The following is a 24,208-nucleotide window of genomic DNA, read 5'->3' as shown; positions in this document are numbered from 1 at the left end:
CACCATATAACTGTAAGTACTGACGAGAAGGAAAATATAATAATAATACTAAGTGAGTCTATGACTTTCAAAATAAGTTAATATGATGCCAAATTTGATTGTAATACATTCACTATTTCGTCGAATAATAAAGTTGAACCTTTTCACTTAACATAAAGTTTTGCCAACACCTGAAGGTATATCCCCCGCTCTTGCTTGCAAGTTGTTATGAAATGTTCGGTTACACTCGAACTTAGCACGTCCTTACTTGTTTTGTTTTATTTGTTTTTTTATTTGTTTCAGTTTTTTTATTTATTTTACTGGGTCACCCTTATCTAAGAATGTTTGATATTAATTTGTTTTAAACATTTTATTCGATGTTTTATTTATTTCAAATATTTTATTATATTTAAAGTTTTAATTTTTTATTTTTGATTTTTATTCGATATTTTATTAATTTTTCTTTTCTTCGTAATTTGCTTTATCATTTTATATAATTTATTCAAATATTCTTTTATTTTTGTACGAAATTTGCAACACTCAGAAAGAATGGCCGAAGCCCCTGTAAATATGTATATCTATATATGGTATGTACATTTTTCATTAAAAATACAGTATACAAATAGTTCGAAATTGAAAAAAAAATATTTGTTTATAAAAACCTATTTTTTGATTATAAAAAAAGGCGAAAAACTTCAAAATTTTTCTCATTGGAAAGTTGAGAAAAAATCGTAAAGAATAGGCCAGCTAGTTATTTATTTTTATATAGAATTACTTTTGTTTGTATACGCAAATGTTTAAAGGTACTTTATTCAAAATTGAAAATTCATAACTCCAAAATTTGGCATATTGAGTCGAAATAAAAAATATGTGTCCAATATTTTGCCTCAAAGAACACAGCAAAATATATTTTGTACGAAAAAAATATTTCAATGTAAATTTTCGATGGAATGACGGATCGATCTGAAATTTTACACACGTCCTCTTCTCCGGTAAAGAGCTGTTCATTTATCGGAAGCGCCGATATCTGCATTTAGGTGCCTTACAAACTGATTGATCAAAATCAAGTCCTTGTATAGGAAACATTTTTATTTGAAAATATATCTACACAAAATTTGGCATGGATTATTGACACTTCAAGCTCCGAACATATTAATCAGATTGGCCCATTATAGAATATAGCTGCCATTCAAATTGGCGGAACAAAATCAAAGTTTTGTAAGGAAACTTTTTTTGTGAAGGTATCATAGCTTCCTTGCAACCGAAGTTTCGTTTTTTCTTCAAATTTATTATATTATGTTTCTTATCCTTTTTAATTTTTTATTTTAATTTGTATTTATTTATTTTGGTTTTTTGTTCTGAACATAATTCTGTATTTTTTTCTGTAGTTGCTCATTGTTTTTTTTATTATTTTACTTCTACGTCTAACAATTAATATTGCATTGTCCACTAATTCTGTTTTAAATGCTTCCAACACTGTCGAAAAAATGTGATTTTCTTTTTGGATATCCACTACAAGCCATTTATTTTTAGCCGAAATATAAAAAATAAAATTTTCGAAAAATCTGTAAAATTATGTAGGCGGCACAAACACACGCACACGTATTTCTAAATGACCACATAAATATATAGAGGCAGTACACACATATGTGTAGATGGACAAGCAAACATACAAGTACGTATGCATCTATTTATATATGTATGTATATGTCAACGTGTAAGTAGTAGAACCGTTAATGAACACACACCTCGATTATCTGTTGTATTATTTTTGCATGCGTTCTTTTGCAAGCAAAATAGTTGTGTGATTTTATCGCGCATGGCATGGACGGATAACGAATTTTACAAATTATTTCGCCGCAAATTTCAACTACGAGCGAACGACGACAACAACGGATTTCAGTAGACTGTTCGCGTATCGTGGCCACACGTCCGATTATACCTCGCTGTGAATCGAAAAATTGGCGCCTGCAGACGTCTATGATGCCGATGATGTTGATGTTGCCGATTCAGATGCTTTGAAGGTTGCCGAAGGCGCAAACGATTGCCAATTCCTATCTGATGTGTGTGTGTATGTCGGTGCGAGCACACGAAGCGCACAAACGAAGACAGCTGCAAAGGAAAAGCGTGGTTGACGCTGCCAACAAACAGCGGATGCCGGGAAAAATTGTCAACTTGAAGCGGATGAACAAGGCCGAACCCGCAAACAGATGATGGGAGCGGGTGCGCGGTGTGCCACTCGAATCAGTTCGGCAAAGTTCGCAAGCACAGCAAAGTTTTCGGCAAATAATTAAATATATGTATATATATATATGTGTGTATATATATATATGTATTTTTACATATATCATGTATGTATTAATGAAATTTTTTTGTAATGTCTATACGTAGAGTGTGTGGCGCGCATTGGCTGATGCTGGGCCTTGGCGAACAGAATTTCAGTAATACAGGAAAGTATTTTAGCGTGTTCGCACACTCTTCTTTACACCTTGACGATGTGGCGCTCCGCCTAGCTCACTTTTCTTTTTGGCTTTTTGCCTTTTTTGTCATGATAGGTTTTTATATATACATTGCTTAATTGCACGCTCCAGCAGCTTGGAGAAAATATGCAATAGTACGATGACGTTCTTCGCGCAGCGTCAGAAAATGATGCAAGAATTTGGAAGTTTTTCGCGCCGTTCTCGCCGACGAATTTCGTATGAGATTACGTATTTAGGTACAATTTTTTGTGATTTTTTCTTCTTATTGCTGAGTTATGCGCTTGCAATGTTGAGAGGAAGAGAGCACTGGTGTCTGTTTTGTTCTGCCGAACTTATTTCGGTTGTCTTCGTCACAAGTTCTGCCACTGAGCTTTGGCTATGCAAGAATTTGTTAAGATTTTTTCAGTTCTCTCTTTTTTTTTTTTAATTTACAGCTTAGTTCTTAAATGTTTTTTGTGTTTTTAATTACGATTTCTTTTGACTTTTTCTATTTAAGTTCACAATTCTTTATTTATTATTATTATTTTTTTTCTGCTTGAGATTTCCGTTTCTCACGCCTCCAGTTTTTCAACTGTCTATTTTTAGTAATTTTTCTTAATATAAATTTTCCTCTGCACAGTACACGTCAGCATTAAAAGTCATTAAAATGTTTGCACCAATTCATTTATTTTTTTAGTATTTAATATGTTATCTTTTTTGTTTCTTTTGTTCTATGCATTTAGACTCCACCTTGCGTGTTTTTGGTGTTGCAATAAATTATGAAAATTCTCTTTTTGCCAACTTTGAATTCGTCGCTATTTTGTTGTTGTATATTGTTTTTGTTAAAAATTTATTTGCTCTTTTTGTTGTCTTAAATAGCACGTATAACTTTTTATATTAATTTTTTTCACTTTTTCATAAAATATCTTTTTAATATATTGCTTCTTCAGATGTCTCTAGCCATGTGTGTTTTCAGGCGCTTTTCACTGAAAAAGTTTTAAATAATTAGCACTTCACTTCTTTGCTATCTACCATATGATCTCGCCAAACTCTTATGCATTACATTAAAAATTTTCAGTAATTTTCACACGTTCTTTCGCCACAACCAATCAACCAATCACTCAATATTCGCTCTGTATTCGTTGGATACTTTCGTATAACTGAAAGTGTAAATTTGCAATAATTGCTAGAAATAATAAATTCTTCTTTTAACCACCAGAAACTCTCAATTGCTACAGTGCTCAATTGAATTTTGTGTTTGTAATTTTTGCCGGTTTTTTTTTTGCTTTAAAATCGGTCATCAGCTACCGCACACCTCGCACACATCTACATACATATTAAATGCTAATATTTACACCCGAGTACCAGTTGTATGTAGCCGCTTCTTCACATTTTCCATTTGAGTAAATGAGTGAGTCTTAGTATGAGTACTTTTCATATGCAATCCAATTGAACATTTTGAGTGTACATAAGTACTCTTTAATTGGGAATTCATATTTTTTTATTGTTTATATATACGTTCATACACATATATTTCATATACAACAACAATTTCAGCCACATAAAAAATTATAACATAGCAACATACATTTGTATGCATGCATATATCCACACATACATACATAAATCAATTCACATGTCTGCGATCATATTCCACAGACTGTCGCACTTTGTTTGCACTGTAAATAAATTCCTTACTCCAATATTGGTTTCTGCTTACTGCATTGTAAACATTTTTTGTTTTGATTTACTTCCATTTTTATTATTCATATTCGTTAATTGTTTTCTAACTGGAAATACAAATACAAAGTCTTAATCTAAGCTGAAAACAGACACATTTTATTTGAGACTAATGCAAAAGAAACGAAATTAAAATATATCTTAGAACAAGGGTAGTTAGATAAGTCAAGTATTTTTAATTGCATTAGACTCGTGAATTTCAATGCGTGGTTTCCTAAGTTTCGTTGCAGTCAAATTAAAGTACGTGCCCAACATTCGAATTGCCTGAAAGCGATCGTTATCACAACATACCCGAAAACTCTCCGAATGTAGGCAATAGGAGATAGCTTCAGAGAAATGTTAGTAAGAAAATCAAGAAAGTGTAATTCGCGATTTCAATGATAAATAGCTGTTGAATTACATCGCATTTTTAGTGGGTTAAAAAAACACATTTGAGTGGGTAATGAAATCTCTATCTTATGTATGGTAAAAAACAGTCACAGTTTTATCACCCTCTCCATACGTCTGAACTTTATAATTTCGTAACTATTGAGACTGAGTAGGGGGAGAATGAGTTTAAACGGAGAACCATAGGGATACTAAGTTCTTCATATTTCAAAATATCTTTCGGGCTATTAAAGTACATATAAAGTGAATTATTTTAACTAGAAATTTAACTCACGTAAAAATTAAGGAGCTGTAAAATGTTTCGCATTAAATCCATACATTTAGAAAATATTTTGATTTTAGCGCCACCTAGAGGGCATGAGCTTTAAAAAAACACTAAGTGGGTTTTATTAAATTCGCTTGATTAGCTAATAGGTAGTATGAGAAATTTTGGAACGCTAATAAACCAGCAAGCGTTCAAAAAGTATCTGTGTTCCTTATGAAAGATGAAGGTTTTGAAAATTTCTCTTGGATATTTTCATGTAAATGTTTCATATTTCAATTGCTATACAAAACAATCAAACAAATTCTAACCAAATATCATCTGGCTATAGTTTTCCTGCTTATAGAATATTTGAGAAAAATATAAAATCCAATCTCAACTGTTTATATTATATATTTCATTCAGAAGTGATAACCAAAATTCAACTCATTCATCAAAAATATTACTACTACAGTACTTGTTTATAAAATTCATATTTTGTGTCTCTTTTTCTGCTACGTATAAATATATGTTCAAACAAATGTGCACCTATCAAGAGCCAGATGGATTTTCCTTAATATTTACAATTCAACTACACACCCACATTGAAAATTAATATTTTCATTTGTTTGTTCTCACTCTCAGGTGGCAGAAGACTCGTTACCCAATATACAATAATGAATAACGGTGTAAAGAAAAAAGTTTGTGGGGTTAATAATAAACTTTGATAGGGCACATATGTTTGTATCTAGCTATATAATTATCTATACTGTAAATAAGGTAGAGGTAAACTCGAGCGACCACGCATTTTTTATACCCACAATTATTAGATCGAATATATAATGAAGCAGGCTGCATCTTTGAATTTATTTCGTTATCCACTGAACAACAACAATCTGATCAATCACAATCAAATCCTTGCATGGAAATTGTTTTTATCTGACAAGAAATCCACACAAAATTTGGCATATCTAAGATAATGCCAAAATCTCCGAACAAATTTTTTTTTCGCTTCTTATTATCAAATAGAAAAATTCAAATGTCATTTCCAGCTAATCTACAAAATGGTCCCTTATAATTTTACGATTAAATTCAGCGTGTACGAGACATTCATAGTCAACCATCAATGCATATCAATAGAAAAAATAAAAATTAATAAATCAAAAAAATAGACCATTTTTGGTAGAGCAGTAGATTTCCTACAAGACTACTTATGAGCTTTGCAAGTTAAATGATTTTTTTTTCATGGAGTTAAAAAATTCAAAAGGAAAAAACAAATTTGCCTTAAAATAATCAAACTTCAACCGGTAATATTTTTTAAACAGTTAGGATAACGAAAAAATGGTAACAGACCGTTTTGTAGAGTTTCCTACTTGATCTATGAAACGAGATATTATTTGAAGTAGTTGAAAGCGAGATTTGAATTTTTTATATCAAAATAAGAAAAAAATAGAAAATGTAAGACGGAGGATCTTTTCGTTATATTTATGAGAACATACTTGGAGAGACTTTCTTAGAGGTATCTAAGAACCTATTTTTCTGAGTACCAAGCGTAAAAATATTGGTTTCTTTTTACTCACCCACATACATATACAGCCGAGGTGTGACCTTTTTTCTTATTTTTTTTTGTAAGAAAAGCCAACATATTTCTCTACAGAATCATCACAAACCGTTTGCTATCCAACTACAACGCATACATTGTACTCTAGTATAGACTTCTAACCAAGCAACTGAGAAGCACAAAAATTATTCACTGCAGTGTATTACAGTTGATGCCTTGAGCCCAGAATTAAGATAACGTCGGTTAAGGTATGTATTTTTTACTAAACAATTCTCACGTTCTATACAAATATAGCACACATGAGTCTAGTAACCATGTTTGTATGTAACCATGCGGTACTCAATTTTCTTATTTTTTACCTTTCCACCGATTTCATATAAAAATTAACATAAATATGTATATATGCACACCCATGATAAGTGTTAAATTAAGTAGCACACAAACACATACACACATATGTACCCGCGTATGCCTCCAATGTGTCAATAAGAAAAGCAAAATTTCGACGTCAAAATTAGCGCGTGGGCATTTGCATTTTTCTTTTATTTCGAATTCTTCTTAGTCACTCGGTAATTTTGCTCTACATATTCATACGTATATGCATATATATATATATACCATATATAATAATATATATATTTGTATATGTACCTCCACTTGTCATTCAATTTATTGCCATTATTATTTATTGTTATACGTGTTAATTTATTGTTGTCACCGGTCCAATTGATATGCGCTGAAGCAGAAGCAATCCGATTGTTCCGCTGTTTTTTTTGTCAATATTGAGACTTTCCGGGACAACATTCCTAAAAGTTTCTTTTCTAAAAGGCGACGCGCAACAGTTCCCGAAAAATCCTACGCCAAATTCTTTTTGGATAGCTACAGAGGACTAGAAAGAATCGTGTTTTGATAAAATCTCTATGTAATTGTCATCCTGAGACGTCGTTTTTCGTGGCTGTCCCCTCAAAGCAGTAAACACAAATTCCTGGGATTTTTTTTATAATTTTTGCAACTTCCCTTTGGATATAACTGTTATTTTGTAAATTTTTCATGAACTTAACATACGCTCTGCCGCTATGCAAATAATATTTAATTGCAACAAAGTGTCAAGCTTTAACAAATATCCTACTGATTATATACTTACAATATAACTTTTACTAAATAACGGCTATAATTGGTCTTTTCATTCCTTGCTTCTATTTTTTTGGCGCACACTTTTGTTTAATTTGAACACAAAGATAACAGTAAAATATAACAGAGCTACCATCATGGTGTTTTAAAAGATTACAGGCAAAACAAATCGGAAATCTATCCAACAAATATAAAGATTATTAATTATTTCAGAACCATCTACTTGATTCTATTTAATTGTCAGTAACTGTATGTGCTTACAAGTATATAAAAATGTGTGCTTCTTATTGCTTCCGCAACAGCTTTCGATTTTATTTATATAATATATTTGCATTTGTGATCCTATTTGTTTTATAACGTAGTTTTGGTATATAAATTGGTCATCAAGTGAAATATCAATTTGTGTTATTTTAGAAAATAATCCGCCATAAAATCAATCTAGATTGTAGCAATTAATTTCAAACCAAAATAATGAATGTGCCGAAAAGCCAACGGTTGGAAACAAATCTAGTAAACCGTCGCGCATGCTCTAGGAAACGGCATTAAGGATTGGATTGGATAACCATACTTACTGCAAACATAAGTGATTTAGGTGTCCTGAATATCAGTCTTAACGACCTCAAAATTTTACTCTTTTATATTAACCTTGTCTGGTCGGCTAATGTCATTAATGTAATATTAATATTTTTTTAATATTTAATATAAAATTTAATTGTATTTCGTGTACGCTTCTGAATCTTCCGGTTTTGTTTTCTTACATTTTTCTCTTTGTGTGTTCTAAATGACTTGCACTAATTACAATATTTTTTAATATTTTCCGCACGTTTGTATAAGTACAAATCTATTATGCATCAGTTATCGAAAGTCACTCGAGTATATAATCGTGTGGCACGCGAAAACTATCATTAGAGTGTTGACGTCAAATTGAGAAACGAAGAGTGTTAATTACGTCTGATTTTCGTTATTGCAGGCACTCTTTTCAGAGTTCAAGCACACGATGATATGTATATACATATATATAAGTATATATTTATACTTTTATTTATATTTTTATACTAAAAAAGTAAATAATACAGAATCAAAATCTTTTTGATGAAATAGCCCTTCGAAGAGTTTACTCTACTATGGAACTACAAGCGTCCATTTACTCAAACTTTAAAAAAGTTACAGTCTATAGAGCTACTACTTAAAAGAAAAGCTGTACTGTTTGTCTCTGCCCATTCTTGCCTTACTCTTCCTATATTTTTAACTGAAGATCTACAGCTGAAGAGACACTTCCAACAAGTTATTAAAGCGGTACTTCTTTTGATTTTCTCATAACTTTGTAAATATTGCCTCAGTCTCAACAATTTCGTTCAGTTCTAAAATCCGTTTTTAACCTTTATGGTCACACATTTTTTTTTCATGCTCTTTAAAATTGTTTCTTTTGAGTATGAGTTCCTACTTGTAAGAGGGTCGATTACAAGAGGCTCCAATTTTCACGAAATATTATGTTTTAAATACTTCTAGGTTTTATCTTAATATACATATTTACGTTGTTTCCCTATTTAAGTGTCTAGAGAGAATTATTTTTAAATGTTTTGAATACCACTCTTACAATAAATATGCTAAAAGGATCTTTCGCCAACTCTTTAAACATCTCTTTCAAAACATGTAGAATATGCGCTAATCAGTTCGTTTCGGATAGGCTTCACAACCAGAGAAAGCGTGAAAACTGCTTTCTGGTCCTATTGTCTCAGGCGAAACCATGTCATGCTGTGGACAAATTCTTACCCCCCCAATCTCAAAAAAGATACAGACGGATATTTTGACTATTCACAAATAAATATTATATTTTGTAGTCATTTCGAAAGTCACGCTTGTATTCAGTCGCTCAAGGAAACCTCAACTTTCAACAAATCGAAAACAGTTTTTTACACTATAATTAATTTTCAAAAAAGCAGCAATAAAAAGGCAAAATCTGCACATGACACGCGCAACAGCAACCAAAATACTAAATTGTTGTTTGTTTGCTATTTTTTATACTAATAGTAAAGCATTGAGGCAGATATGGAATATACATATAAATACACAGACACATAATTACCTAGAGATACCTGATTTTTTTAATAATATCTACCACATGAATTTTGTGAAAAGCATTTACATTTATGGTATACCTACATATAGTACGAGTATATATCCGGACATAATTAGAGTTAGTTAGACGTTAGTGATTATACCCGAGCGTAGCATGTGGCTTTGTTGTTTAGTTCACTTCACTGTCGTATAAAACTTGCAAAATGTGCAGGTTCTTAACAAATTGGTATTCTAGAACGGAATACTTTTTGGTAAACTACTTTATCTCTTAGTTTCTTAAAGATTCCAAATTAATTTAAATTATTATGGAAAGAAATTATATGATTATTATTATTATATAATATATTTCCGTTTCTGTTGTTACAACTTTTGTCTACAGATAACTTACTCTAAGTGTTTCAAATACCGTCTAAAATTATTGAAGTAACAGTAGATATGTTTGTGTTACATCATAAATCCGAATTTATTACTATACTGTTGTGTGTATGATCGACGTTCTAATTTTCTCTTTGGAGTGGTTAACAAAACTGTGAGTTTAATATTCCAAGGTTTCTTTATTAAAAACCAGGGGTATTCTTCCAATTGTGAAAATGTGGCGTATAAGTTGAGTTAAAGTGATTGTTGCCAATAGTGAACTCCGTGTTTGTTAGTCAATTTTAAACTAAACACCAAATTAGCCAATAAACTCTAGTTTGCGATTGAAAATTAACCTACTAACTGCTACTACTATATTTTGTTCAAAAATTATTAAAAAAATATGTTAAATATTTTGTTAAAAAAAAAATTCATATAAATAATAGTGATGCCTTGGACAACCGGTGGAAGCTGCTAGTAAAACAATACGAAATTTTGAATTAGCAAAAATGAAATGAAGATCAAAGCAAATTGACGTCACTGACAGCGCGGCAGCAAGCAGTGTCACATGGTCCGGCGAAATATTTGTGTATTTGATTCGTATTTTTTTTTCGTTATTTATTTGTTTAAAGATTTCCCTGATAGATTCGTTTAAATTATTTTTATTGCTTTTGAATATTTTATAATTATTTATTATTTGTCTAAAGATTTCACTGATAGATTCGTTAAAATAATTATTATTGCTTTAGAATATTTTTTAATTAAATAAAATAAATAAGCAAAAATTTTGTCTGTGAAAATTCACACATCTTCAAATTATCTATTCGATTTAGATTATACATTTATTTCTTTGCAGATACCTTACTATGCCAGTATCGTAAGAATTCACAAAGGCAATCTCCGACGCTGCGTCGGTATTATGAATTGGATAGTGCGGCGCAAATTAAATCACATGATTAAAGATGTAGGTATATGTACATGTAAGTATAAATGGGTATATATATGTATCTATAATTAAAGGTATAGTTTCCGTCGACCGCCGCACTGCGACTTTTCCTTTCAAATGTCGGCAAAGGCATGCCGAAATCGATTTCTGCGGCGCTACAAGGAATTTAACCACACATAAATATGCGATCATTTTTTATAGACTTTTAGCAAATTTTTAAGGCCGTTTTTAAATGGCCTACATTTTGCGCACACAAATTGCTATGCATTATTTTGCAACTGACAACTTCACCATATATTTGCCATCGGCAATAATGCATAGTTTTGTGCTAACGCATGTGGGCACGCCTTAATTGCTGTCCTCCCCCTAAACATTCACATTCGTAATAACAGCATTTATGTGCATTTATTTATATGTTTGTGTGCGCATGTGAATAAAAGCTTTTTTTATCTAACGCATCCATGTTGCATGGCCATGCCGCAAAGATTCCATTCACTGCATCTTATTGCCTGCGGTCGACATTGACATTTGTAGAGGCGCACAGCTCCAATGGCAAACCGACTATTATATGAGCGTTTATAAAAATAGCATACAAACGCCTGCTTCATTGTTGCAGATTGTCCACAAGTGCAATTTTTATTCATATCATTTAGCTTTGTTGCATTATGCGTCTGTCGTGACGAAGTATGCTCAGAAATATTTTATATTTATTATCGGTTCGAGAATATTTTCAAGAATTTATAGGTTTAAAAACGGGAGTTATAGAAATTTGTCTATAGTTTTAATGTGAATAAAACATAGAAGAAAGTATATATTCAGTTTGAGCCAAATATTAATACTTTAGAATTTTTTAAGAACTTACGGCGTATGAATTGTTTGTTATTGTACATCTGCCTACACAAATTTCCAGCAAAAGCTTTGGTTTGAAAATAGGTGTACAATATAATTCTGTTTGTACCTATATTGTGCACCAAGTACCCTTTAGTCTGAATTCAGATACGAACACTTTTGTTGCTCATTAGTGTTACGTTTACAGAGGCGCTCAGAATCCGGTAACTCGAGTTCGACAGAAAATTCATTTAATTTTTTATTATATTCTTAAATTCTTGTACGCTTCATTTAAGCGGTACATAAAAATATTTTTGTCCTTATTCATATTTGCATATCATATTACATAAAAAAATAGACGACAAAACTTAAATTTCCGAATGTATTCTAAATATCTATGAGAAACCAGAATTTCAAAATGAAAAGGAAAACCGAATTCTTCTTTCTTCTTCACCTGCTCGCTCACAAACTAAGAGTCGAAGAAACAAAAGTCTTCGTGTGGGAACCAGCACTAAGCACATTCCCTCCTAGTAAGTTAAGTTATATTACTTTTTATTTTTAATAAATACCGAGTAGAAGAGTGCTAGTTTATTAAAGATATAGGGAGGTAGGGATATATTTTGAAGGGCATTTTAAGACGGCAAGCGAAACAATATCTCCAAATGTTATTAGAACATCTGATTTAAGGACCGACATATGCGGCATAAATTACCCAAAATGTTGGAACTTAATATATTTTTTCTTAAAAGAGAGCTTAGTAAAGGTATACCCCAATGTGTACCCTCACCATTTTTGTTTTTTTAATATATTTTGAACAATCCACGTAATGATCACTTATACCAGATACGATTGACCAAAAGGAGGGAAAAGTATACGTATATTTGTAGTACATGGGAGCTAGGAGAAAGTAATTTATTAACATATTTTATACATTGATCAATTTCAGCCGAAAGGAGATATCTGCAGTTTATCAGAGCCTAGCTAAAATCAAATGAACAACACAAATGTTTTATATTATATTTTCATATTCAAAAGACACCATTGAACTGTCTTCCCGAGTAGTTTATTTGAACTTTATTTACCCTGTCAGTTGAAAGTATTTGTATATCGTTTATATATATATATATTTTTTTTTTATTTAATGATTATAATGTGGCAATAATTGGTGCAAAAAAATAAAGTATTTCCGAGAAAAGTCTATAAACCTCAATTTATCTCTTAATTAATAGGCAATTGAAAATCTGTAGAACTCTAAATTGAATAATATCTAGAACCACAAGCTTTTACACCCTTATACATTCACTTCAGTGTAAGACTATATTACATAAGCTCAGCTGGTTAATTTGTATCTTCTCAAATGGTGATATAGCGTAAGCTTTACGCTCACAGGCTTTATTAGCAAGCTCAAATCTAAATACCATACATGTATCTCTCTTACTCTCTGAATTTGAATGAAACTTTCACACTAATGATTTCTACTCAACAAATTTATTGCAACAACACATTTTAATTGACTCCGCGCTCATTTAAAGCTGTCATTGCTGTAAATATTTGCCGACTTTTTGTGGACTGCAAAATTATTAGGTATGTACCCATACAATCGTAAATTGAAAATTATTAAGGCGAGTAATACGTTTCAATTAATGCTTCTTCTGTAGGAATGTACAATTTAACGAACAAATGCTCATCATCAGCATGTTGATCGTAGCTGTGACACTTTTAATAGCTTTGTCGCTGACGGCCTGCAGATTTTATATAATTATACTACGAACGTATACATATACTCGTATGATATATATAATATGTAGTATATGGTATATAAGAATATATATTTATATACATGAGGCGTTAATGATTGTGTCTTGTAATAACAGTTCATGTGTATATTTTAATTAATTTTTTTATATAATGAGTTATTAAAAAAGACATTTTTTTCTAACTGTTAAAATGTAGAACATCGTAAGAATAACGTTCTAATTTTAATCGTGCTTTGCTCATACGGGTTCGGTCGTGAAATATCAAGTGTAAATGGAATAGATGACACTAGTTTAAAACTTAATTTATTCTTCGTTACAAGAAATGCAAAAAAATATTTTCCATCTGACCTTTCAAATAAATAGTAGCCTTTTTTCCTTTCCTATCAACAGCTGGTACAGGGTTGAGTGCTTTCACTTATTCAGAATTTTTATGCGCTGAACTTTGTTAATTTCAGTCAGTTCCGATTCGGTTAGCTTTTTCTCTTGAACACTTCACGAATCGCCTCATCATCATGTTGTACTCGCTTTATATAACTATGTTCTGGGATAAGAATGATGATCTATTTATCGATTGGAAATATTGTTCGTCGAATGTGGACTTTATCTACTAATTATTGACTTAGCTCAGTTGAATTATATAAAAATATATTTGAACCATTGTACAGTCTTGACGCTTTCTGTAAGTCACAAAATCTTGTAGAATTTTTTAAGGTTAATTCGTGTAAATCCATGACCAATCACCAACTTTGAAAATGTGAGTTGAAGTTGGAAAAAACACTTTAAAGTTTTGAACACTAAAAAATATAATAATATATAAGCTGCGATCTTTCGTTCAACTACAGCACGGTATTCCTCATTTTATCTTGCTCTAAGTAGCTATGGTTAAGAAATGTGATTCCAAAGCTCATGTAGAAGGAGTCACAATGCTTTCAGAGAGTAACAGAAAGACGCAACTAGAAAATTCCAATTGAGTTATGAAAATTACTGTATTACACATAAAATACCTGTATACATATATCTCTACTATATATGTCTATCAGAATTTTTACTATAAATTAAAGTAAAAAGTCTACAAATCTTTTGATAATATGCCATATTTTACAGATAAGAAATTTATGACGCTCAACGCAGCTGTTCATAATTTATTTTTGCCTATAGCTGACGAGCTCGAATTTATATAATTTATAAAGCGAAAATTTAGAGCAACAACGGTTCAATGGATTTTATGGCATTTCCTATTTAAATTACATGCATTATAAATTGACAAAATCTAGCGCAGCACTTGTTAATATTTCAATGTATACAAATTAAGACAAAGATCGACAGCGCAAGGCAAGCATTTATTGTTATTTTTAAATTTATTTAAGTTCCCACTTTATATTAATATATATTATAGGTCTGTATATAATTATAAAGTATACGCTTGCATAGAACGACGGATCTAAGGCGGATCATCGCTGTCATCAACAACACACGTAAATCTGAATGAAAAATGGCAGCATTTCAATGAGTACGTCAGAAATGATATCTGTCTGTATGATTTTTAATCTTTATAAATGCAACTGTATTTCTATATGCCAACACATCAAATATATCAAGAATTTTGAATGGTATTTGGTATTAATACGCTCAAAAATTGGCCGCAAGCCAATAAAAAGTCGACAAGCGCATAAAATAAAAGTATATAAATACTGTTAAATTAAATACAATAAAATTTAAAATATTTATTACAAAAAAAGTCACAAATATGGATATATGTATAAGCAAAGCTAAACGAGTAAGCAAAGCGATTGTCTGTCGAAGACCGCGTGATTTGGTTACTCATACGCTGCGTCTGACTTTGGCTGAATGGTTTTCAAGGTGGCCGTAGACGTGATTACTTCCAATTTTACTTTCATTACTTTCTTTTTTGATATTTCACTAAACTAGAAACTATCACCAAGGTGTGCTTGTATATAATTGCGTTGCTCAGTGTTTATTTGATCGTTATTAGGTTGTTAATTGTTTCACTTAATTTATTGTCGTAACTTATTTATTTATCTAAATAAAAATATTTACACATTTTTAAACTCATTTAAATGCTTATTCCAATTCATTAAGAACAATTTAAATAACAATCCAAATGTGTCCATTTCTTTTAATAAGAAAATTTACAATTTGGCGGAGAATTTTTAGCATTGCTTAGAAAACAAATATAATAAAGTCGTGAACAACAATAAATGAAATAATAGATTAATTTTTATACCCTGAATAGGGTATATTAAGTTTGCCACGAAGATTGTAACACTCTAAAAGAAACGTTGGAGACCCTTTAAAATATATATACAAATGATCAACGTAAAGAGCTGAGTTGATTTAGTCATATCCGTCTGTATACTCGTAAATGCGAACTAGTCTCTCAGTTTTTGCGATATCGATCTGAAACAAACACGTCCCTTTGTCCCCAAGAAGCTGCTCATTTGCTGCCGATATCAGACCACTATAGCATATAGTTTCCATACAAACTTATAGTTTCCATAACAACTCAGATTGCGTTATGAGATTAATTATATGTAAAGTTGCTATAAGAAATGCAGCTGCCGGATATTATAGCTTCAATGTAGCCGAAGTTAACAGTTTTTCTTTGTTTTAATGGGTAATCAATTAAATTGTGTGTTAAAATATTCGCTTAAAATGTTTCTTTAGAAAGGTGGCCTAGTGGAGGCTTTAATTGTTAAGTCACTTGACTCACCAGCTCTGAACTCCTGTCTTTTGTTGTCTGCCTTCTAAAGCAAACTATCTTTACCGGAAAACATAAGGTCCCAAAGCCAAATGTTGATTATATTCTACGATATTAAAAAAAATATATATGCTGTATCCACTGATCTGAGCTCCTTATTTAGAAGTATAATTTTCATAATTTCCTTTAATTTATTTCCAATCACAATGAGAAAGACAACGAAACAATACATAAATGTAGCAAATAATTCTGAAAATTTGGACTTAGTTCGAAAGTTAATATTTTAGACACATTCATCTTAAACTCTGCTGAAATAAGTTGGAGTAAATAAATAAGTTTTTTCGGACAAATAGAGCTACTCAGTATTTTACTTGCAGCATAGAACTAAATTCCTTCCCTCATTACCACTTATCAATGAAACCTTCTAGAAATCAGCATTTTTTTAAAGAATTAATAACCATCCTTAATGCCCAATAAAACCAATGCAATTATCCATTAGCTAATTTTCCTACAAGTTCTTCGTGAATGAAAAATTTTCGTACAGACGTGCTCTTACATATATGTATAGCGTTCATCCAGATATTACAGCAATAAATTTTAATATACCCCCACACATTCCACCACGTCATGCGCAGCGGCCAGTAACTGCACTCACACATACATATGAAATAATTGAAAAACAAATATTTGCACTAATTTCCTTTCATATTCATGTAAGTCGCTGTATAAATTTTTCAACATCGCCAAGATCTACGGCGTCGTGGATCAGTTAATAGAATAGTAAATGTGCTTTTATTATCCGCTGCACCGCTCATGAAATAATTAAACAATCATCCGTTGAGTGATAATTAACACGGGGAAGAAAATGCCTTAATAGACACTCTGCCTTCATTAATACGATATAAAATAAATATTATTAAGCTATTGTAGGTGTAAAAGTGTGAAAAAATTCTTATATTCTGTATATTTTTATTTTATCTATCATTCCACTGTGTGAAATTGAACGACAAAATTTAGTTTTAGTATATTAGTTAATATAAATATTTTTCACAGGCGCATTCATTGGTGAATAATAGAAATTTTTAAAGATTCTAATTAATTTTTATATTACCATCAGATTCGGTCACGCGTTGCTATGGTATACATGAAATACTATTATAATAAATTATTCAATACAGTGAAAACATTATTTACGAATAAAGGCGAATATTACCGGTATAAAAATCCAAGGGATTGTACTTCTGGTTGTATTTTGAAAATGATTGATTCAAATATTATATTTGTCAAAGGAAGAAATAGTGAATTTTCCATTTAGTATCTGACTCAAAATTATAATAATAAATATATTTTTTTTTAATTTTGCTTATTTTTAGAAATATATTCTTTTATTTATGAATTTTTTTGACTTTTAACATAATTGAGATATGAACTATCCCTTTGTAGTTGGTTCAAATTGGACCTAGTGTGCTAAATTTAATTAAAATCGTTTCAGTAGTTTTGAAGTTTTCTCGGACAAAACGTGGTCCGTAATTTTTATATATGTATGTATATAGATAGTACAAAATTATTTTGCAATGAAACAAAAAATATTTTCTAGAATTAGTGTGCTTTTGGGTTGCCATCTTGTTCTCTTTACTTTTTGGACTTGCATCTGGTTTAATCAACCTAAGTTGGTAACTCCGGTTAGGGATGCAATAGCATCATCTTTATTTTCCCAACCTAATTTTCGAAGTAAGTGGGTTATACCAGATATTATTCGAAACCCGAATATCTATGGACTCAGAGTGGAAAAATATAACTTTCAAAACTGTAAGAAAACAAGGCACGTGAAAAAATCCTTAATAATTGTCCAGCTATTCAACCCTTGTGAACTTCTCCAAATGACCCCAGCTTTGGTATCGACCTGAGTTGCGAATATGTTTATCACTTGTTTGATTCTCGTTCATGCCAACAGACTTTAAAAGGTCCTCTATGGTATTGAGCAACATTTCAGTCTTTAAATTCCAGTAAATTCACTTTGAACCAAAATTTTCTTGTAGAACCCCAAACCTGGGGATTTTACCTATTTTCGTTAATCTTCCCTTATATGAATCTATTTTCATGATTCTCAATGAAGGATGGTCCAATGTTTCGGTCATTACAATAAAAATGGCTTTACATTTCAGTTGGTACAGGGCCATATAAAAAGCTATCTGTCTTCGATCTACGCTTGAACAGATCGGTTTTCGATGCTTTCAGTTAGCGCTTGATCAGCAAAGACACCTATACTCGTAGTGAGTAAATACCCACCTAAATGAATCAAAAGTGACGTGACTGTAAAGCCTCCATTACTAAACAGACCTTAGCTCTATCTTTAGTTTATAATCCTTAGAAGTATACGTAATCATTAGCTAGCCATTTCTTGCTTTCCCAGTTGTTGCGGAAACACGCTGTTATTTCTATAATATATTAGTTTTTTCACCTCAGTCGTATAAAAATAGTGCTAATGAATTAATCTGACGCAAATGCAGCTAGTACATTGAATTGATTTCAATCAATCATTGAAATCAGAAATGCAGATAATTCCACGTTCGCTACACACGCACAAAGTATATACCTTACACTGAAATCATCCCTGTTCGAAATATTTCTTTGCTATTTTAGTGAAATGAGCTTTAAAAGCGCTTAGCGATTGACTACACGTTACTGACTTAACAGATTTTAATTATTCATAGAGGTTCACAAATAAATTTGTTGGTTTATTTAAAATTCGGGAAATATAGTTGCTAACCTATAATACAACCAACTAACAAAATCAAATTGTTCCTACAGGGCTGCCATCGGGTGCAAAAATATGATGGCACAATTGCCGCTGATCGCACATAAGTATTTTATAAACTAAACACAAACAAGTAAACATGCTCATCCATACACACACACACGAAAAATGGCATACAAATTGATATAACATGCTGCCACTATTGACAAATGCTTGCCATATTTTTATATGGGAATTTATTTATATCCTTGATCTGCAAATATGTAAACGCATTATAACGGCACTAGAAACACAAATTAGCTTAGAGCCAAATTCGCACACACATATGCACAATTTATGATTGTGTGGGCCTAACAGTTGTTGTTCATCAAAACAAAGCTTGGCATTTGCCATTGAAAAATTTTTTGCGAACCTCCGCAAATGAATTATTTATATGTACAAGTTTATGTTTGAGTGCTTGTGTTCGTGTGTGTTTGTGCACCAACCAATAACATTAACTAAGCGGTTGTCATTTTGTAAGCGAGTAACATAAATTATTAAAGGAATGTAAACACGCTCACACATACATGAACACCGGACATGCATATACAGATGTATATGGGAGCGAATGTTAAGCAAAACGCAATCTAATGGTAATGTCCGCAACCACATGTGATTCATCTTATTTGATGAAACCTTTGGCATTTTTATACACTCATACATATATACATGTGTATGTACAAATTTAGATAGGACATTGCTTTATTTGTGCTTCCACGCGCATATAAGTAGATACCATATGTATATACATTCTATATATGAGTATATAATTCATAAAAAAGCGCGTGAGTAGCCTCGAACTTGTGACTATGTCATTCAGCTTTGAAAAAATCAAACGAAGTCATATGTATATTTTCGATAAGAAAAAGACGTCAGTAGCAATTGGCAAATGAGTAAGTATAATCAACCAATTGTACACTCGTATAGGGAAGCCATAGCAAAAAAAAACTGCGACTATGATATTATCAATACTGATGTCTGCAAATAGTGGCATGGGCGACCTAATTGATCAATTTTGCTTTTTAAGCAAAAAAAAACTATTCAATGACGCACGGTACAAAATATCGTTTTGCATGCTCTTATGTATATATTGAAGATATATACATACATGTGTGTGGGAACGCAATGATAAATATTAAGAAAGAATTAAATTTTTCTATCACATAAATGTACATTTCATTCAATTTTCAATTTTTTTTTTCAATAATATCAAGTTTTGTTTGTGTATTTTATTTTATATAAAATTTTATATTGACAAAAATATATTTACTCTATTATACTCTGTAGCAACATGTTAGCACATAATAGTTTTGTTCACCTAACGGTTGTTTGTATCACCTAAAACTAATCGAGTTAGATATAGGGTATATATATAAATGATCAGGATGAAGAGACGAGTTGAAATCCGAGTGACTGTCTGTCCGTCCGTTCGTCCGTCCGTGTAAGCTGTAACTTGAGTAAAAATTGAGATATCTTTATGAAACTTGGTACACATGTTGCTTGATACCGTAAGTCGGTTGGTATTGCAGATGGGCGTAATCGAACCACTGCAACGCCCACAAAACGCCATTAATCAAAAACAAATAAATTGCCATAACTAAGCTTCACAATAAGATACAAGACACAATAAGATAACAACTAGTGTTGTTATTTTTACTTTTTCCACATTTTCTTTCTACTTTCTACACTTAATGCTTTTGAATATATTACAGAGGCTGTTTTAATAAAACACATGCTTATCTCTAAGCATGTACATAAATCACATAAAAAAGTACCAAAAAAAGTAATTGAAATTCGGATACCGAATTTATAGCTAGATTATGATCTTTTCATATGAGAAAGGATGAAAATGAATTTAGTGCAATAACATTGTATCTACACATTGATTGTGGCGAAAAAAGTATTCAGATTACTAACAAAATATATGATTTTGTTGTAAATGCATATAAATATATTCGCATACGATTTTATCTTAAAAATTTTGAAAAATTATAAAATTTGTGAAATGTGAAAATTTTCTTCAGAAATTTTTAAATAAATATAACGACAGTATGTCTTCATTAATATATATTTGAATAAAATATTAATTCAGTTCTGTTGCTTGAATATTTATATAATACATAGAGCTACCAGATGTACAAACCTTCTATAGAAAAGCTACTGTACGTACTCACTTCACCACCATTCTCTAATAATAGCGCCAGTAGGCTACGACTTATGGTCTGACATATTGATAACGCAATAGTTGACAATTAGTTGACATTTTCATTGTATCTATATATCTACCATATTTATTGTACATTAATTCGTATTCAATGTTCGAGGCGTATACGTGACATTAATATGTACCTGCGTGGGTGTAGACATGGCGTATACGTAACATTTGAAGTGGCATAACCAACAACTACATACAAGCCCGAGATGTGAATGAGGAAGAATCACACACTATTTTGATGGAAACACACATACATATATTTATACATGTACTTTGTCGCTGAAACTATTGTTGTATAAATTTCTTGCAAAAATTGGTACAATTTCAGAGGTAAATTAGCATGCATGACAGCTTGTCAACAGCAGTTAACTAATACCTACATCAAAGTGGTAGTTAATTTAATTTCTACAATAGAAAATATATAAGGTGTGACAGAGTGTGGTGAGAAAATTGAATGGCATTGTATTAAAGCACTAATGATTTTTCAGAAAATCATAACTAACTTAATTTATTTAGCTAAGTAATTTTATATCCATTGCTATTATTAATCAGTAATCACCAGAAAATTGGGTATAATGAAGTAACTGTTACCTAAGTTTAGTTTTAAAGTTAAAAGTACAGTTTCTCATGGACCGACATTTAAGTAGTAAGGTATCAAACAGCTAATATTGTATATATATATTTATATATAAATAGTTTACCACTTTAATTGAAAATAATATAGCAAGTCAGTACCGGAGTGTTGCGTTTTTATGTAAGCTGCTACTTATAAATTAAGCAGGATATTGGAATTCAACATAAGTGATCTGAATGCTTAATAGTTCCTTAGAAAACGTTAGAAAATCAGTGCGTATATATTTACATTCATATTTGGCATATTTTTTAAAAAGAGATACGAGGTGTGTTCAAGAAATAACGGGAATTTTGGAAATTTAAAATATCGCGGGCTTGGAGAGTCCATTTTTTTTATTACGTTGGTATACATCCCCCTGAAGTACGATAATATTTTCAATTGTATACATTGCTTACTTTGTCTGTAGCAGCTGCAAAAGTTATAAGCTTGGCGATTTTTTCTTGCTAAAAGCTCACATTTCGTTGCTTGTTCTTGGCCAAAAACAGTACAGTAACGATGCCCCAGCCTACATATTCGCCAGACATGGCTCCGTGTGACTTTTTCCTTACTTTTCCAAAAGTAAAGAGAAACTTACAGGGCCGTCGTTTTACAATATAGATGAAAATCGCTGAAGGAGCTAAGAGCTTTTTCAAAAATCGAGTTTGAGAAGTATTTCGACGATTGGAAAAACGTTGGCATAAGTGTATAATACCGAGTGGGGACTATTTTGAAGGCGACAACATTACAGTAGACGATTGAATAAATATTGTTTTCAAAAACAAAAATCCGCGTATTATAGGTTTACACATTTTTAAAGTTTATTGGAAGATATAGTTCTATGTTTCTAACCCATTATCAAGTTAGGCTTCCACATCCAAAGTAATTCTTCATAGCGTCCTACTGTTAATCAACTAAACAAATTTAATGAGCTGAGAAACTTTTAAGAGTAGGTATCCTTTATCCCCAGCCTAAATTTTTGAGCAAAAATGAAACAAAAATTTTGATTTTAAGCAGATTTTTTTGACTAAGTCTACGTACTATGCTGGAAATTACTTCAATTCCATTCCTTTTTTGTTACAAAAAACGTTAATAATATATATTTTAAAACAAATGTAAGCGGTTATATCCACTTGTTGATTTCAAAGAATCGATTATTTGGCATATATAACGCATGTACATATATTTGAGAATATTGTCGGAGATATGAGGGTATTTGTAAGAATGTCTCCAAGCATACAAATCGGTTCCCAATACCTAAAACGATTTTCTCTAAACGCTGTTTTTAAAGTCGATGAGGAAATTTTCTCCGAAACCGAAACGGCTGGACCGACCGATTTGATCGACGGTACGGCTCAGGTAATGAAGTATAACTTTTTACACCCTAGAACGACTTTTTTGAAAGCCGCTATTTCCTCAAAAATCAACAATCAATGTTGACTTATCTTTCAGTCATTTTCTGTATATAATTTTAAATAAAAAATAACAAAAAATCTTACTCATCGCCAGATATCATTGCTCGGAGAGCCTCCAAACAGGAACAAGAAAATTGAAACTTTTTTAAAAGATTCGCCCATTATTTAAGTACATTAAATTCTGTAAACGTACATTATTTTTAGTTATTTATTAAATAAAATATCTAATCAAAAGAAAGACAAAAAAATTAATTTTTGTGGTTTGCAAATGAGTATAGCCCTTTGTAAATATGTAAAGCACATGATCAATTAACTATGTGTAGCGGGAGCCAATACATATACAAGTACTTTTTCAATTGGAAACTTTGCTGAAAGTTTGTAACCTTCCGAAAAGTTTGATTAAAAACGAAAGTTTGGACTTCCAATATGAGCTCGAATGTTCAAAATTGACATGCGCTCCGATATTTACAGAGAATTTTGTATTACAAGTACACACCAACTAATACACATACAACTCGTTGCATTGAATAACTGTATATCTGCTGGGAAGTTTGCATAATATTGAGCAATATTTACAGTACGTCTGATTGCTGAATTTCGCTTTCTTACTCCATATTTATTACTCAATTTACAAACTTGTGTGTTCAATTGTTTTTGCAAATCAATTGTCAATCAAAATTGATGAAAATACGAGTTTAAATAAAATGCTAACGCATCTGTCTCCTTCTGCATATGTGTGTAAAGATGCTTGTGTGGAATTACTTAAAAAATCACTAGAAATTTCTATCAAAAACAATGGCATGCCACTTGCCAGTTCTCGCATCTAATTATTTGTGTGTATATGTATCTTAATAAGTTATTATATGCAATCTGTATAGAATTTATTTATATTTTTATATGTGCATAGTTCAGTGACCTCAATATGCTGTCATGCCTGTAAACATATTGTACCTATATACAGAGTCAGGAATAGCCTTTTGTGTGTGTACA

General features: G+C 31.3%; 1 protein-coding gene across 2 annotated transcripts in view; it reads right to left on the bottom strand.

The window, feature by feature from the left end:
- The window catches only part of sbm (L-type amino acid transporter sobremesa), a 64,501-nt gene that overhangs the window by 21,780 nt on the left and 18,513 nt on the right, over positions 1-24,208 (bottom strand). Inside the window, exon 1 of one of the 2 annotated variants that reach the window (XM_070110458.1) lies at positions 1,728-3,557. The exons of the other annotated variant lie outside the window; for it this stretch is intronic. Coding sequence (XP_069966559.1) covers positions 1,728-1,800 — 73 coding nt within the window. The 5' untranslated portion in view covers positions 1,801-3,557. Of the gene's footprint in view, positions 1-1,727; positions 3,558-24,208 lie in introns of those variants that run through there. 2 annotated transcript variants of the gene reach the window in all.

This window comes from Bactrocera oleae, chromosome 5, assembly GCF_042242935.1.
Source record: "Bactrocera oleae isolate idBacOlea1 chromosome 5, idBacOlea1, whole genome shotgun sequence".
NCBI classification, from domain to species: domain Eukaryota; kingdom Metazoa; phylum Arthropoda; class Insecta; order Diptera; family Tephritidae; genus Bactrocera; species Bactrocera oleae.
Note: the sequence above shows the minus strand (reverse complement) of the source record. Positions and strands in the feature narration are given on the sequence as shown.